This window comes from Caretta caretta, chromosome 8 (assembly GCF_965140235.1).
Source record: "Caretta caretta isolate rCarCar2 chromosome 8, rCarCar1.hap1, whole genome shotgun sequence".
Classification (NCBI taxonomy): Eukaryota; Metazoa; Chordata; order Testudines; family Cheloniidae; genus Caretta; species Caretta caretta.
Window position 1 is genome coordinate 95,074,111 of NC_134213.1, and position 17,349 is coordinate 95,091,459.

The following is a 17,349-nucleotide window of genomic DNA, read 5'->3' on the forward strand; positions in this document are numbered from 1 at the left end:
TCTAATTACATTAAAATTATAACCTATTGTTACGTTATTGAAAACTTTGTTTTAAAACTTAACTTATACCCTTTTTTTGGCCATCTCCCTTTGCTGGTCAACTATTTATCTACAGAAAAAGACCATGGCCATACTAGGTCAGACCAATGGTCCATCTAGCCATTGGCCAGTGCCAGCTGTTTCTGAGGGAGTGAACAGAACAGGGCAATTTATTGAGTGATCCATCCCCTGTCGTCCAGTTGTAGCTTCTAGCAGTCATACATTTAGCAACATCGATAGCATGGAGTTGTGTCCTTGACCATCTTGGCTAATAGCCATTGATGGACCTGTCCTCCATCCATGAACTTGTCTAATTCTGTTTTGAATCCAGCTATCCTTTCGGTCTTCACAACATCCCCTGGTAATGAGTTCTACTGGTTGGCTATGCCCTGTGGGAAGAATTACTTCCTTATGTATGGTTTTTAAACCGGCTGCCTATTAATTTCATTGGGTAACCCAGAGTTTGTGTTTATATGAATAGGTAAAAAACACCTTCCTCCTTCATTTTATCCACACCACTCATGATTTTTATAGACCTCTATCATATTCCCCCTTACTCACTTCTTTTCCAAGCTGATTAGTACCAGTCTTTTTAATCTCCCCTCATAGGGAAGCTGTTCCATGCCCCTCGTGATTTTTGTTGCCCTTCTCTGAACTTTTTCCTATTCTAATATATATATATATATATATATATATATATATATTTTTGAGATGGAGCAACCAGAACTACAGGAAGTATTCAAGGTGTGGGTGTACCATGGATTTATATAGAGGCAGCATGATATTTTCTGTCTTATTATCTATCCCTTTCCTAATGGTTCCTAACATTGTTAGCTGCTTTTTTTTGACTGCTGCTGCACATTGAGCAGTTCCAAGGACTATCCATGATGACTCCAAGATCTTTCTTGAGTTTAAACAACAAATTTAAACCACATCATTTTGTATGTATAGTTGGGATTATGTTTTCCAACATGCATTACTCTGCACTTATCAACATTGACTTTCATCTGCCATTTTCTTACCCAGTCATCCAGTTTAGTGAGATGCCTCTGTAACTCTTTGCAGTCTGCTTTGGACTTAACTAGCTTGATTAGTTTTGTATCGTCTGCAGATTTTGTCACCTCACTGTTTACCCCCTTTTTCCAGATCATTTATGAATGTTGAACAGCACTGGTTCCATATAGATCCTTGTGGAACTGCTGCTATTTACCTCTCTATTGTGAAAACTGTTTATTGATACCCTTTGTTTCCTATCTTTTAACCAGTTACTGATCCATGAGAAGACCTTCCCTCTTATCCTGTGACTGCTTAAGCACCTTTTGGTGAGGGACCTTGTCAAAGGCTTTCTGAAAGTCCAAGTACACTAGATCACCCTTATCTACATGTTTGACACCCTCAAAGAACTCTAATAGGTTGGTGAGGCAGGATTTCCTTTTACAAATGCCATGTTGACTCTATATAGGGATAGTTGAAATCCCCCATTATTGGGTTTCCTGTTTTTTGTAGCCTTTCTAAAATCTCCTTGAGCATTTCAAAATCCCTGTCCTGGTCAGGTGGTCGGAAGTGTATATTCCTACCACTATCCTCTTGTTTAAGAATGGAGTTTCTATCCATAAAGAGTCTATGGTACAGTTTGATTCATATAAGATTTTCACTATAGTTGACTGCTTTCTTTCACGTATAGGGCCACTCTCCAACCTACTCTGCCATTTCCATATATATTGTAGCCTGGGATTACTGTGTGCCACTGATTATCATTTGTTCCATCAAGTTTCTGTGATGCCTGTTGCATCAAAATCCTCATTTAATACCAGGTATTCAAGTTCCCCATCTTAATATTTAGACTTCATGTGTTTGTATGCAATCACTTATAAAATTGGTCAATATTTAGTTGTCTGCCTTTATGTGATGTAATTGAATGGGATTCTTTTTCATTTGACTCGTTTCTTTTCAGTCTCAACTATAGGCCTGGCTTGATCTGAGTAATTGGAGGTGGGTGAGGCCTCGTTTCTTGGGAGATAGGATTAGGGAGGTAAACGAACTAGTAAGCTAGAAACAGAATGTCTGTACTAAGATGGGGTGGGGAGGGGGAACACTTGAGGAACCATTTACAGTGGGTAAATAAGCCTGGAACATAAGAGGGGGGAAAATAAGTCCATGCTTGTACAGAGCACAGTGACCAAGCCAATCCATAAATGTATATAAAGGAAGAGGTTTGCTGTGTAACTTTTGGATATTTGGTATGCCCTGTACCCATCCCCTGTGCTTCAGCCTGGTCAACTCAAGTGTAGTTTAATTGTATGCAAACAAAGAAATTTCAGTGACTTGTTTTGAAGTCTGAGTTCTTGGGAACGGAGTGGGTAAGGTCTTGGAGGCTACTGAGTCAATAGGTGGTGGGGCAGCTTCTAAGACCCTATCTGTACTTTATCAACTTTTTCCTCTCCTCTTTACTAGGCTATAGAGTATCCCCTTTAATGAAGCCTCCTCTAAGGATGTCTGTCTGAACCATGTGGTCCTCTGCATCTGTCAGCTTTCCCTCAGCTGTTAGTTTAAAGACTCCTCTATAACTCTTACATTTTACATGACTGCAATCTGGTTCGGTTTTGGTTTAGGTGAAGCCCATCCTTCCTGTATAGGATCCTCTTTCGCCAAAAGGTTCCTCGGTTCCTAATAAACCTAAATTCCGAACACCATTTTCTCATCCACACATTGAGACTCTGCAGTCAGGGCCGGCTCTAGGTTGTTTGTTTTTTTGTTTTTTGCCACCCCAAGCAAAAAATTTGCTGCTCCAAGAGCATAACTGCCCACGCAAAACAACTTCCTCCTTCCCTCCCCCCCACCCAAAAACAAAAAGGGTGGCCGGAATGCCACCCCTGGAATTGTGCCACCCCAAGCACGTGCTTGCTTTGCTGGTGCCTAGAGCCGGCCCTGCCTGCAGTTCTGCCTGTCTAACTGCCCCTTTGTGGAACCATGATAGCATTCTCTGAAATGCTTCCAGAAGTCCTGAACTTTAATCTCTTTCCTAGTAGCCTAAATTTGCCCTCCAGGACCTCACTCCTACCTTTCTGTATGTCATTGGTACCTACATCTACCACGACCACTGGCTCCTCCCCAGCACAGCCCATAAATCTATCTCGATGTTTGGAGAGGTCCACAACCTTCGCACCCTGCAGGCAATTCACCATGTTCTCCTGGTCATCACAAACTCAATTAGCTATATTTCGAATGATCAAATCCCCTATTACTGTACTAGTGCCTCTTTTTCCAGGGAAACAGAATAACTGCGCATAGGAAGAGGTATACAGACAAAAGATCTTAATTTTAATGTTTACACCTGGAAACTTGTGTCAATACCCTTCTTTGCCACATGGTCCTCTGTCACGCTGACTACTGTGCTCCTCAGCCCATTCTCTTGTTCCACTGTAGTCTCGTGTTGAATGCCGTAGCAACCATATTTCGTTTGCCACTTGTCAAACTTGTTGTTTTTGTTTGCAGCTGTTGTAGAAGATGACTACGTGACTCCTGAAAAGTAAGTGTGTGGATTTAACTTTAGGCTACAGAAACATATATTTACACTAAAACAAACAATAGTTCCTGTCAGAATTTTAAGCTCTTCTGAAGATGGGACATACTTGTAAGCAATAAAGTGCTACTTTTATAATTCCATTATGCACAATTTTTGCATTTAAATGACACTGAAAGAATCCTCCTGAAGCAAGCACTCTGTATAATGTGTGGGGATTCACTAAATTACGTGTCTGACTGGTATAACTCCTATTCAAGAAGACCTGGGTGGCTGAGGGAATTAATAATGGGAGTTCCTTCTCGCTAGATAATCTGTTTTGAATATAGCCTGGACAGGTCTTTGAGTGAGTAGGCTTTCCTTGCTGCCAGTGTGAATTGAGTTGGTGTTCCTTGCAGACACACACATGTCTGAAAAGTACCACCATAGGCCACCAATGAGAGTGTCAGATATTTGCTGAGTCAAAGGTTATGTCTACACAACCATGGTAAGTCAACCTACGCTATGCAACTCCAGCTATGTGAATAACGTAGCTGGAGTCTACGTACCTTAGGTCAAGTTACTGTGGGGCCTACACCAGGGGGGTCAATGGGAGTAGAGTTCTTGTTGGGGGTAGAGTACAGGGGTCAACTGGAGAGTGATCTACAGTTGATTTTTGGGTTTTTACTAGACCTGCTGGATCGATCTCAGAGTATGGATTCCTTGCTGTAGTGTAGGCCTGCCCTAAGATATGAATGACTAGCAACCAAATTACCCTCTTATACTTACGCAAGGTCCTGATACACATACAATAAGAACTTAAAGCTTACACAAGCTATAAACTTTACAACAATAGAGGAAAGGAAATTACAAAATTCCCCAAAGTCTTTAGAATGTCATGAGGTGGTAAATGGAGACATTTGAACCTGGGAGAGCTAGGTTCATAGGTGGCTTGTGAACCGACCTTGCAGAAAAGAAGTCTTAAAAAAAATAATGCTTAGACCAGGAGACCTTGTTCTCATCTCCTGTCCTCTGTTTACTATGAACATTATTGAAAGGCTAGAGGTGTGTGTGTGTGTATCTAGCTGGTTCTTGCTAGTGCTCCTTTGTTTAGCCTGCAGTAAACACTACATGACATGCTTTCTGACAAGCTGTCTTCTGGTTTCAAAGCAGATTGTTACCCACACACATGGGTGTGGTGATCTCCTCCCACCCCCCTCATTTCCCATATTCTCCAGCTTGATGTTTTAGAAATGAAATGCTTTGAGAATTATTGCCGAAACACAGACCTGGCATAATCTGCAGGTGCTGGAGGTTTACTGTTCTCCTTATCTGTCCGCAGAAAAGGATTTTGATCTTTCGTTCTGTTTATGCAGAAAGCACAGCCCTAAAATATGAGATTTTGCTCTCTGCTCTTGGTATTTTTTGTTTATGCTTGTGTGATCTTTGGAATGGGATTTGTATTGCTCGTGTTCTACACTGGCCACCTCATAGGTACCTCTTTGAACCCAGAGCAGTACACTGATTCCTAGGTACTTGTATGCTTAAAGTTTAAGCATGTGTTCTAAGTACCTTGCAGAACTGTGCCCAAAGACTTAAATAAAAATAGAGAATCTAAGGCCAAGTGTCCACATTAATAGTCTTAATTTGACATTTGGAATCTCCATACTGATGATGACTCCATAAGTGTTGTCAATAGAAGCTGAGGTTTGCATCAGTTGATTCTTTCAAGGTTAATACCTGCTTCAAAGGGTCAGCATCTGTGCAACTACACCAAATGCTAAACCAGGACTTTTTTGGAGTGTAGGCAAGGCCTTGAATCGGTCCAGAAAGTCTGGCTGTACAAGGGGACTCTGATGAAGAGCCATGGGGACTGGGGAGGGAAGAGATTGGGCTGGGCAGAAGGAATCCATCTTGGAGTGGATAGGTAGATGGGGAAGGGCAAAAGGGGCACATTCTCCTTCAGAACCTGGAAAGGAACCCAAGATTCCTGAGTCTCAACATTCCTGCCAGGAAATATCTCTGAAACCAGCTGGCAAAGTGTCTTATCTCTGCTAGTTCCTCCCCCTCCTAGAGGATGATGACTTACTACTGCTCTCCATTAGACAGTTAGCTCAAGTGGCAGCAGTCTGTGTGGTAGACCTAAAGGTTCCAACCCTGCTGATGGCCCATGTGGATGTTAATGTTTCCATGTGATGGAATTTTTTTTTCCAGTTTGCTTATTTTAAATACATGAAGATTGCAAAACTAAGCACTGAAAAGGTACGCAATGCCAGATTTCCTACGATGTGACAGAGACTGCCAAGACTCATCAAGCCCTCAGATCGCTACCCCTTCCTGCTTCTCCACGTGGGCACCAATGATACTGCCAAGAATGACCTTGAGCGGATCACTGCAGACTACGTGGCTCTGGGAAGAAGGATAAAAGAGTTTGAGGTGCAAATGGTCTTCTCATCCGTCCTCCCCTTGGAAGGAAAAGGCCTGGGTAGAGACCGTCGAATCGTGGAAGTCAACGAATGGCTATGCAGGTGGTGTCGGAGAGAAGGCTTTGGATTCTTTGACCATGGGATGGTGTTCCAAGAAGGAGGAGTGCTAGGCAGAGATGGGCTCTAACAAACAGAGGGAAGAGCATCTTAGCAAGCAGGCTGGCTAACCTAGTGAGGAGGGCTTTAAACTAGGTTCACCGGGGAAGGAGACCAAAGCCCTGAGGTAGGTGGGGAAGTGGGATACTGGGAGGGAGCAGGAGCACGCGAGCGAGCAGGCCTCCTGCCTCAGACTGAGAAAGAGGAATGATCCGCGAGTTATCTCACGTACCTATACACAAATGCAAGAAGCCTGGGAAACAAGCAGGGAGAACTGGAAGTCCTGGCACAGTCAAGGAATTATGATGAGATTGGAATAACAGAGACTTGGTGGGATAACTCACATGACTGGAATACTGTCATGGATGGATATAAACTGTTCAAGAAGGACAGGCAGGGCAGAAAAGGTGGGGGAGTTGCATTGTTTGTAAGAGAGCAGTATGACTGCTCAGAGCTCTGGTATGAAACTGCAGAAAAACCTGTGTTTCTGGATTAAGTTTAGAAGTGTGAGTACCAAGGGTAATGTCGTGGTGGGAGTCCGCTATAGACCATTGGACCAGGGGGATGAGGTGGACGAGGCTTTCTTCTGGCAACTCACAGAAGTTACTAGATCGCAGGCCCTGGTTCTCATGGGGAGACTTTAATCACCCTGATATCTGCTGGGAGAGCAATACAGCAGTGCACAGACAATCCAGGAAGTTTTTGGAAAGCATAGGGGACAATTTCCTGGTGCAAGTGCTGGAGGAACCAACTAGGGGCAGAGCTCTTCTTGACCTGCGGCTCACAAACCAGGAAGAATTAGTAGGGGAAGCAAAAGTGGATGGGAACCTGGGAGGCAGTGACCATGAGATAGTCGAGTTCAGGATGCTGACACAGGGAAGAAAGGAGAGCAGCAGAATACGGACCCTGGACTTCAGAAAAGCAGACTTTGACTCCCTCAGGGAACTGATGGGCAGGATCCCCTGGGAGAATAACATGAGGGGAAAAGGAGTCCAGGAGAGCTGGCTGTATTTTAAAGAATCCTTATTGAGGTTACAGGGACAAACCATCCCGATGTGTACAAAGAATAGTAAATATGGCAGATGACCAGCTTGGCTTAACAGTGAAATCCTTGCTGATCTTAAACACAAAAAGGAAGCTTATAAGAAGTGGAAGATTGGACAAATGACCAGGGAAGAGTATAAAAATATTGCTCGGGCATGCAGGAGTGAAATCAGGAAGGCCAAATAACACCTGGAGTTGCAGCTGGCAAGAGATGTTAAGAGCAGCAAGAAGGGTTTCTTCAGGTATGTTAGCAACAAGAAGAAAGTCAAGGAAAGCGTGGGCCCCTTACTGAATGAGGGAGGCAACCTAGTGACAGAGGATGTGGAAAAAGCTAATGTACTCAATGCTTTTTTGCCTCTGTCTTCACGAACAAGGTCAGCTCCCAGACTACTGCACTGAGCAGCACAGCATGGGGAGGAGGTGACCAGCCCTCTGTGGAGAAAGAAGTGGTTCGGGACTATTTACAAAATCTGGAGGAGCACAAGTCCATGGGGCCAGATGCGCTGCATCCGAGAGTGCTAAAGGAGTTGGCGGATGTGATTGCAGAGCCATTGGCCATTATCTTTGAAAACTCATGGCGATCGGGGGAGGTCCTGGACGACTGCAAAAAGGCTAATGTAGTGCCCATCTTTAAAAAAGGGAAGAAGGAGGATCCTGGGAACTACAGGCCAGTCAGCCTCACCTCAGTCCCTGGAAAAATCCATGGAGCAGGTCCTCAAGGAATCCATTCTGAAGCACTTGGAGGAGAGGAAAGTGATCAGCAACAGTCAGCATGGATTCACCAAGGGCAAGTCATGCCTGACTAATCTAATTGCCTTCTATGATGAGATAACTGTCCCTGTGGATGAGGGGAAAGCGGTGGATGTGTTGTTCCTTGACTTTAACAAAGCTTTTGACACAGTCTCCCACAGTATTCTTGCCAGCCAGTTAAAGAAGTATGGGCTGGATGAATGGACTGTAAGGTGGATAGAAAGTTGGTTAGATTGTCAGGCTCAAGGGGGTAGTGATCAATGGCTCCATGTCTAGTTGGCAGCCGGTATCAAGTGGAGTGCCCCAAGGGTCAGTCCTCGGGCCGGTTTTGTTCAATATCTTCATTAATGATCTGGAGGATGGTGTGGATTGCACTCTCAGCAAGTCTGCAGATGACACTAAACTGGGAGGAGAGGTAGATACGCTGGAGGATAGGGATAGGATACAGAGGGCCCTAGACAAATTAGAGGATTGGGCCAAAAGAAATCTGATGAGGTTCAACAAGGACAAGTACAGAGTCCTGCACTTAGGATGGAAGAATCCCATGCACCGCTACAGACTAGGGACCGAGCGGCTAGGCAGCAGTTCTGCAGAAAAGGACCTAGGGGTTACAGTGGACGAGAAGCTGGATATGAGTCAACAGGGTGCCCTCATTGGCCTTCTTGGCAATGGCATTTTGGGATGTATATGTAGGGGCATTGCCAGCAGATCGAGGGACGTGATCGTTCCCCCTCTATTCGACATTGGTGAAGCCTCATCTGTAGTACTGTGTCCAGTTTTGGGGCCCCACACTACAAGAAGGATGTGGAAAAATTTGGAAGGAGTCCAGTGGAGGGCAACAAAAATGATTAGGGGACTGGAACACATGACTTATGAGGAGAGGCTGAGGGAACTGGGATTGTTTAGTCTGCAGAAGAGAAGAATGAGGGGGGATTTGATAGCTGTTTTCAACTACCTGAAAGGGGGTTCCAAAGAGGATGGCTCTAGACTGTTCTCAGTGGTAGCAGATGACAGAACAAGGAGTACTGGTCTCAAGTTGCAGTGGGGGAGATTTAGGTTGGATATTAGGAAAAACTTTTTCACTAGGAGGGTAGCAAAACACTGGAATGCGTTACCTAGGGAGGTGGTGGAATCTCCTTCCCTAGAAGTTTAAGGTCAGGCTTGACAAAGCCCTGGCTGGGATGATTTAGTTGGGGATTGGTCCTGCTTTGAGCAGGGGGTTGGACTAGATGACCTCCTGAGGTCCCTTCCAACCCTGATATTCTGTGATTTTTAAGGTTGCCTGTTGAACCTTACATGTGCACACGGAGTGCAAATTTATTAGGATTAGCATCTAATTATAGAATCATACTCTCCCCTCCTCGCCCCCCACCCCCAACCAGACCCCAGTGGAAAGTGCACATTTTGATTTGGCTGTTTGCAACTCTGCAAAAGCCTTATGCAAATACACTTACATCTATTGGTGGTTCAGCATTTATTTGATGGTTTGTTTTAGTTGATCAATCACATCATAAACAAGAAAGTCGTGGTAATTTGGCTGCATTTCTGGAAAACTGGAACTGTAGTGGCAAGGAGTGAACAACTCTGGTGTGAAAAACCAAATACCATATATGGATAAATATCTATTTCGCTGTGGGTGCAAACATTGATATGGGCAAGCACCTTTTACTCATGACTATTCATGTTTGACTAAACAAAGGGAATACAATGGCTGAATTGAAAATTCATGTATTTTAAATAACACAGTGGGGAAGTTAATGCGTGTAATTGTAGTTTTCAATCCATTACAATAAATACCACACACATTCTAAATGTTACTGAGGCAATCAGTTTATAAATTAACCAAGTTTCCTTGTATATGCCAAGCAGGAAGAGACTTATTTTTCCACGTGTTCCACTGTATATTAGCAATATAATTCTTGTTTAGAAATTAAACTGTTCAAGTAATATATTGCAGCAAAGATTAGTTACTTTGAACTCCTAATATGATACAGATAGTAGGCTGTTTAATATTTAACAGTGAAATTATCCAACTTGAGTTGCAATTCACCCTGCCCCCATGATAAATTGAAATGAGATCATGGACGCTTTGCACAACCAAAACTATGCTCATCAGTAGACCAAGTCGCATGAGTTCCCTGGCCCTACCATGATCATTTAGGGATGTGGATTTGTGAAGGTGCAGTGGTTACAGGGCTGCTTGCATCTGTCCCTTCTCTGAATGCACTTCCCCTCTCTTCGGAAAGGGAATCATGTGATTCTACTATTTCGAGACTGGACGCTGGGCTACAGTATCCTGTATATGCATTGTGTTTATCCAGCACGTCCCTCTCTGGATTAAGTGCCTGTGGTTCCTCCCTTCAGGAGTCTGTCTTCAGATACTTTGGTTTTAACAGGCTATTTAATCTTAACAATAGAATAAAACAGAGGAGAACTTTAAAACAAGAAGCAGTCTATACATGTTTAGCTCCTCGAAAGCCCAATTATCAGTAATGGTGGCCCAGGCAGGATTAGATACTTCTGTCAGCCTGAACACCTCACCAACAACATCCCCCCAACAGCTACTACCTTTGCATGTGGGGGGCCGGGGGAATCAATTTTTATCCAGCCAGAGATCCTGTGTCTTCTCAGGGTCCCTATATGGCAAAACAAGTTTTCAAACTTGGCTGGGCCCCAGGAGTAGAATCCTCACAGCTAATAGCTCGAGCATCATCTCTGAATGGTCCTGAAGTGTTTATCAGGATCCTGGGCTCTTCTCAAGCAATTGTTTTGCTGCTTGCTTGCATTTTCCACCAGCCCTGTAGATTGAACGTTCTATAGTCACCAGTTCACTAACTGATCAACTTACATAATCATGTGTGAATACAGTAACAGCTCTGTTTATCACAGTGGGTCTAGCACAGCCCTGTCCACCACGGTGAATTTCACTGTGCCAGACATTCATTGGGGCAGCAGCTGAAATCCTGCATGATGCTGGGGGGAAGCACAGGGTGGCTAGAGCTCTTGAAATGGACATGTTTGGGGGAGATGGGTAGGAATCTGTTTCTGCCTCCACAATATTTCCTGGAGATAAGAGCAGGACATGACTATGCTCCACCCTGTGTGCATACAGAAGGGGGGCAGAGACAAGAGTGGGGCCTGGAGGAAGGGATAGAGCAGCTGCTGCAGTTAGGGCTGCCAACCCTCCAAGATTTGTCCTGGAGTCTCCAGAAATTAAAGATTGTCCTGTGATGAAACCTCCAGGAATACGTCCAACCAAAACTGGCAACCTCAGTTGCAGTATGTGGGATCCGGCTGGCCATTAGGGAGCAGGTATGACTCACAGTCCTGCGTTCCAGCCACCACAGGCTCCCGTGGAGACACCCAGCCTGGGAGAGGAGCAGGTGCATGCCAACCAGCTGCCAGGGAAGCGTGGGAGACAGCACAGGACAATAGCACCTGGGCAGAGGCTAGAGGGAGCGCACAGGGCACCAGCCACCGATGTGGGTGATGGGATAGAGCTCTGGTACCAGGGTGGGGGCAGGGTGTTGGGGGAGGGAGGTATGCAAAGTGCACTTGCTTCCTTCCCACCCCATCTCAGTAGCTCTCCACACCCATTCACAGGGAGCTTCTCTCCTCCCCATGCTGTAATTTAATCCCTAGAGTGTAGCACAGTGATAGGGTCATTAGAAATGAATGCATGAAGTGACTGAGCAATCTGCATATGAAAGCTACATACTGCCAAGTTTGGCTTGATTTCTGGTAGATCCGCTAATAAAATGAACAGGGTGTGATGGGGAAATTTTGTTCAACAGTGGCACAGACTTATTTTTTAATAGTTTTACCTCAAGCACTGACTTCAGTATTTTAATGTTTTGTTTCTTTTCTTACCCTCTGATTTCCTTCCCCTCCCGCTTAACTGCTTAGTAGGAAAACGTAATCTTTACTCTGTTCCTACTAAGTTTAATAACAGTATAGTGACATCTTAGGGGTTCCAGAAACGGTTTTCTGATAAACTTGTGTTAAGGGATCTTGTCAGTTGGCTTTTAATAAAAGAAAAAAGTTTTCTAATGTTCTTACATCACTATTTCACATTCAATGTGCACGCTCCTATAGCTATCCAGTTCTGGCCTTTTTAAAATGCCAAGTGCAAAACCTTGCTAGAAAATTGCATTGATTTGCAGAAATCAGAAAAGGAAACTTCCTCTGTTTTCTGTGTGCTCTCAACAAAGCCTCTCCCACTTATACTGGTTGAGAGTTTGCTAGAACTGGACTTCAAGCTGTGTGGGTTTCTCCACTCCCTGCATCCAAAGGAAAAATGTCTATGGTTCAATGCTTCTATTCAATTTCAGTGGTGGAGCTGAAACTTCTGCACCAGAGTGGGCCCCACCCCCACCCCTGCACCCTGCTGAAAATTATCAGTACGTAGCAACCTGAACAAACTAATCATGCTTCAAAGAAGCAATCTGCATGCTGAAGTGCAAAAGTCTCTGCTGTTCCTGTGGTGGTTGTTATGTATTTGTATTCTCCTAGTCCAGAGGAGCCCTAGACCAAAATCCTGTTGTGCTCGGTGCTGTACAAAGGCAAAACAAAAGGACAGTCCCTGCCACAAACAGATTACAATCTAAATAAAAGACAAAAGACCCATGAGGGAGTATCAGGAAACAATGGGATACTGTTGGTCAGCATGACAGGGAGTGGACTCTGCACACAAGCAACCTAGTAGCGTGTTGTAGGCTCATCCCAATGATACACTGGGGATTGTCATGAATAATTTCCAGAGCACACTAGTGCTTCGGTCTAGAGGTTTTGGTGATGCAAAGTGGCCATAAGCTCACTTCAAGTGCAGTGAATGTTGATCACTAAGGGAGGTATGGCTGCTGCCTTTTGTTCTGGACTCAGGTTGTGGGATGGGGGTATATGTGGAGGTTTGTGGCTACACAAAGCCCAGTAACTTGGGCTTTATGTGGGCAAGGTGAATTTCAACTGAAGTTCTCCTATGGATGACTTCTAGAGTAGATGTAGCATGAGACGGTGTGCATCTTAGTGCAGGCCTCTTAATTAAGATAGAAATTCCAGTAATAATTCATTTCTCATAGATTGTATGCCAAAGTTCTTCAAGATCCATTACTTTATTGTGTAGGGTTTTTCAAAAAAACTCTCCCACCCCACCCCTTCCTCTCATCATTCCCTAGTGCTGAATCTGAAGAAGTACATAATTATGAAGAAACCATGTCATATGTGAAACAATCTGGGAACTCTCTAACCTCGTGTGCCATTCAGGATATTGCTGACTGTGAGTCTGTTAAGCCAATTAATATAGGTATAGTATGTGGGGTGTAACTACTTTTTAAAGAAATGGCATTGTTCCTCCTAATCTGTTAGAAGCTCTGTTGCATGTCTGAGTTACCCTTTTTCACAAAAATGCCCCGTTTGTGACTAAAGGGGAATATTCCTGCTTTACAGCCTAACTTCACCTCTCCTCTTTGCCACTAGAAGGAAACAGACGCGTGTGTGAGACTGAAAATGTGTGTGGAGTTATAGGATCACGATGGGGGGGAGGGGGCTGAAGTAGAACGGCAATGGAAAAAGTCACTTGACTGTCGAGGAGGGCGCAAAGGAGGAGACGTTAACTTGGCAGACTTTAGCCTCCTTTTTGTTTTGCTTGTGTGGTTTTTTTTTGGGGTGGGGGTGGGGGCGGAGGTGCTACTTCCAATGCATGGAACTCTTCCATCCCCTTATGACTTATGCCACCTTCATTACCCTCTTCCCCCGCCGCCTTTGCCTTGTTTGTTCTGTCAAGTTTATTTTTGTGCTTTTATTTTTTTTCCTTGTTCCCCTTCCTGGTGGCTCTTCCTCCCTGTTTCTCCTTGACCGAATACAACTTATTTGCTCAGGGTTGTGTTTGGGACAGGCCAATTCTTGTACTTGATCCAAGGGGCGTGAAAAGATTAAGCTGACAGCGTGTGAACCAGTCCTCATTCAGGGAACTGACCATTGGGCCCTGCAAAAGTGGGTGTTTTCCCCCATGTAGCCTAGAGTACCCTTGGCTGAATATGTGGGCCAGTCTTCTTTATAGCCACAGTTCCCTTTTTAATGCCACTGAAATACAGCCTGTGAAACTGTGGAAGATTGTATCTCCAGAACATGCTAAAATGCAGTAATTGTTTATAAATCTTTATTCTAGTATCGAGCACGGGAATCCGAGAACATGAAAAGGTAGGTCATCTTCTGCAACCCTCACCTGACATTATAGATAAATCTATAAGACATGCTGGTGCTATGTTTTGATGCCTTGGAAACTTGTGACTATTGTATCCTTCACATAATGGGCTGTTCTGTGGGGGCTCTGGAGACTTATGTACCCATCCTGTGGGATCTATGGAACCAATTTCCTTAGCTCTCTTTGAAAACCCTAGCCTCACGCTTCTGATGTTTAAAGAAATAGTGATACAATCTAAATTTAACAGCGTGTTTTATATCAAACAGGTCTTGAATAAGTCTCTGAGAGCTTTAAAATTCCATAAAGGAGATGCCTGTGTAAACCTCTGTCAAAGATAGGAATGTGCTGGTAATTCTCTACTCAAAGGCTTGATGGCAAAAACTGTGTTCATGCTTCCTCGCCACAGCGACATATTTAGCCAGCGTCTGATGGGTATGGAAGAAAATAATTGAACTGGTGTCAGAAAATATACCTTAAGGGTGTGACTTCTGGTTCTGTCACACATGAAGGGAAATCAGATGGGGCCATCGCCTCTGAAATTCTTAAATCAGATTCCAAGAGGGCAAAAGACTTGAAACATGAGGATATTTCCTGGACACATTGATCACTTTTCAGTTCAGAGCTAAAATTTGAAACTGGACCTCACTCAATAAAGCAAATAAGCACTTTTTTTTTTTAACTCTCAAGTGGCTTATCTATAATGCAGTAGAGGAGGAGTTTTGGCTTTCTTTATTTCTAATGGTCAAAAAAGCAAATTGTATTTAGAAATATTTTGTGAAACAAAACGAATATTTAAAAGATTAGGCCCAATCTTGCAAGCACCTCAGCACATGCTTGACTTTACTCCCATGAGTAATTTCATTGACTCTTTTCTTTCTTTCTTTCTTTCTTTTGTTACTCAGGTCAATGTGCACATCTTTTTCAGAAACTGCTTTTATGCTAGAAAAGAAGGGAAAGATCCTGCTTTTATGCTAATCATAAAACTCATGTTTAAATGCAGGCTACTACGTGGGTTAATGTTGCTTGTACAGAGAAACACTTTAAAATATCAAATATTGAGTGGCATTGTGTAAAGCTTGACTTCTTGCCGAACAAGGCATAATAAGTGAAGGTGTTTTACTTTCTTTTTCAATAGAAGCAGAAAACTTTTCTGTTTGCCTCATCCAGGTAACTTCTTCATTTATTTGAATCACTTTTTATTTCTGCTCCTCTAAACAGGTTTAGCAAAGGCAAATTACCTTTTTAACTCTGTAATAGAGCTGGGTAAATAACCTGTAAGGTATTCACAGAATATTTTATTTGAGAAATACAGTGAAATTCCACAAACACACTTGTGAATACAATTGCATTTTCTGGCAGCGTTCAAGGTTTCAAACTTCATTTTTGTTTTGCAGTGGAACAAAAGCAAAACCTCTCAAACGATTTTGCAAAAAGCTGAATTGTCAAAATGTCCTTTTCCTCTCTCCCGGGAAACGTGAACTTTTTAATGTGGGAACGGGAAAGAGACTGACACTCTAGCCTAGGAGACCCAGGTTCAAGTGTGTGATCTGGGATGACAAAACTCTGCTCTCAGTCAGGCACCTTAGGAAGTCTCCCATCACTCTCTAGAAGTCACCAGAGAGCCCTGAACCCAGATCCAAAACCACTTGAAATGAACTTTTCATCCAAACTGATGTCTCCACAAAACATTTCAATTTCATTTAATTGAAAATATTCCAACCGGCTCTACTTAAGAATTATTTGTCCAGCTCTTCAACTAGATGTGATGAAGGAAAAAGGCAACTTTGAAGTTCACCCTGGATTATTGTAAGAGTAAAAATAAATACTTCAAATGCTGTAGTAAATGTAATTTATTGTAGCTTGGTAACCTGCTTGCTTTAATGGAGATTGCCGTAGCATGTGATAAATTGGATTATTTTTGTTAAGTGTGTGCCTGAGGGGAAAAAAGCAATTTGGGAATAGAATGAGGAGAGACGTTGCATCACCAAAGTGGCTTGGGTGTTCAGAGGGACACCAAAATGATTTCACAAGTAAACATACATGAAAGTGGGCTTTGGGATTATGTAGTAGGATGGGAGGGCAACTGTAGAGGAGAATGTGGAAGGGATGGTGTAGTCCTGGAGAGTTCTGATGGAGTCAGGAACCAAAGAGGGAGACGGAGACTGTATAAGGGAGAGCTGAGCTGTGCCAAATCGGAGTGTGTGAGGGACACTGAAACAGAAACACATGTCAGAATTGGTTCACCCATCCTCATATATGTCTGATATAGTGCTGGGAATTAAACATAAAGTGAACCAGTCAAGCTGACTAGATAAATATGGGACAGGTGATAGGAGTTGTGGTCTTGATAACCCAGAAGGTCACTGGCTATGGACTGCCTCATCTTTCTCTCATCAACCCGTACTTTTTTTTTTTTAGTTGGCAAGACTTTTTTCTGTAAAGCTGGACCAGGGTCAGCCACATGAAACCACCCAGGCGAGATTGTCCGCAATGGATCTAGTCTATGGGCTGTCCATTATCAAAGAGTCCATTCCTCCTGGCTTGCTGTCATTCAAATTGTGAATAGTGCTTTGAAAATTATTGCTCTGGGTTACCATCTGCTCTGTCTGCATGTTGGAGCTGACTCAGATTTTAGCGCTGGCATTATGGAATATAGTACTGTCTACACAATACAGCCTCATCTCTCTCCTAACAAGTAGAGTAGGGGGGAGATGCTATGTAGTAACACATCTATCTTAGCCTGGGCTTGTGTAAGTATCTTCTAATATTTCAGCACTGAAAGAGTCACAGAGGATGAAAAAAAGGAAAAATTGAAATGGGATCTTGGTAGAGAGAGGCAACAGCAAATGAATAAAGCATCCAAGGTAATATGTCATTGAGGTGCCCCTTATATATTTAGGTGCAGTGTTGGGGTGGACAATGAGGGACTAGGGTATGATGCAGTTTTGTTTTTAAAGCACAGTGAAACTAACTCTTGGCCCAGGGATTGGAAGCAGTCTTTAGTCTCCCAAATGAGGATAGATGATGGAATTTTAAATCCTTTGTTTTCTCCCTTCAGTGATGATAAATGTTTAGTAATATGACCGATACTATTTCTGTTTCTGAGTTGCATATAATCTATTATACCTCTGTTCTATATAGTGGGTTACTAGTTGAGCTATGTTTTTTCATGTTGCTTGTAAATTATGAATCTGATTCAAGCACTGCACTAACCACATCTACATTTCTCT

The 17,349-nt window shown here is 43.3% G+C and overlaps 1 protein-coding gene across 2 annotated transcripts in view; it reads left to right on the forward strand.

The window, feature by feature from the left end:
* FYB2 (FYN binding protein 2) overlaps nt 1-17,349 on the forward strand; it is a 46,156-nt gene that overhangs the window by 11,989 nt on the left and 16,818 nt on the right. For both annotated transcript variants that reach the window (XM_048862375.2, XM_075131825.1), the window contains exons 4-8: nt 3,535-3,568; nt 13,092-13,192; nt 14,084-14,115; nt 15,255-15,286; nt 16,893-16,983. In XM_048862375.2, coding sequence (XP_048718332.2) covers nt 3,535-3,568; nt 13,092-13,192; nt 14,084-14,115; nt 15,255-15,286; nt 16,893-16,983 — 290 coding nt within the window. The remainder of the gene's footprint in view (nt 1-3,534; nt 3,569-13,091; nt 13,193-14,083; nt 14,116-15,254; nt 15,287-16,892; nt 16,984-17,349) is intronic.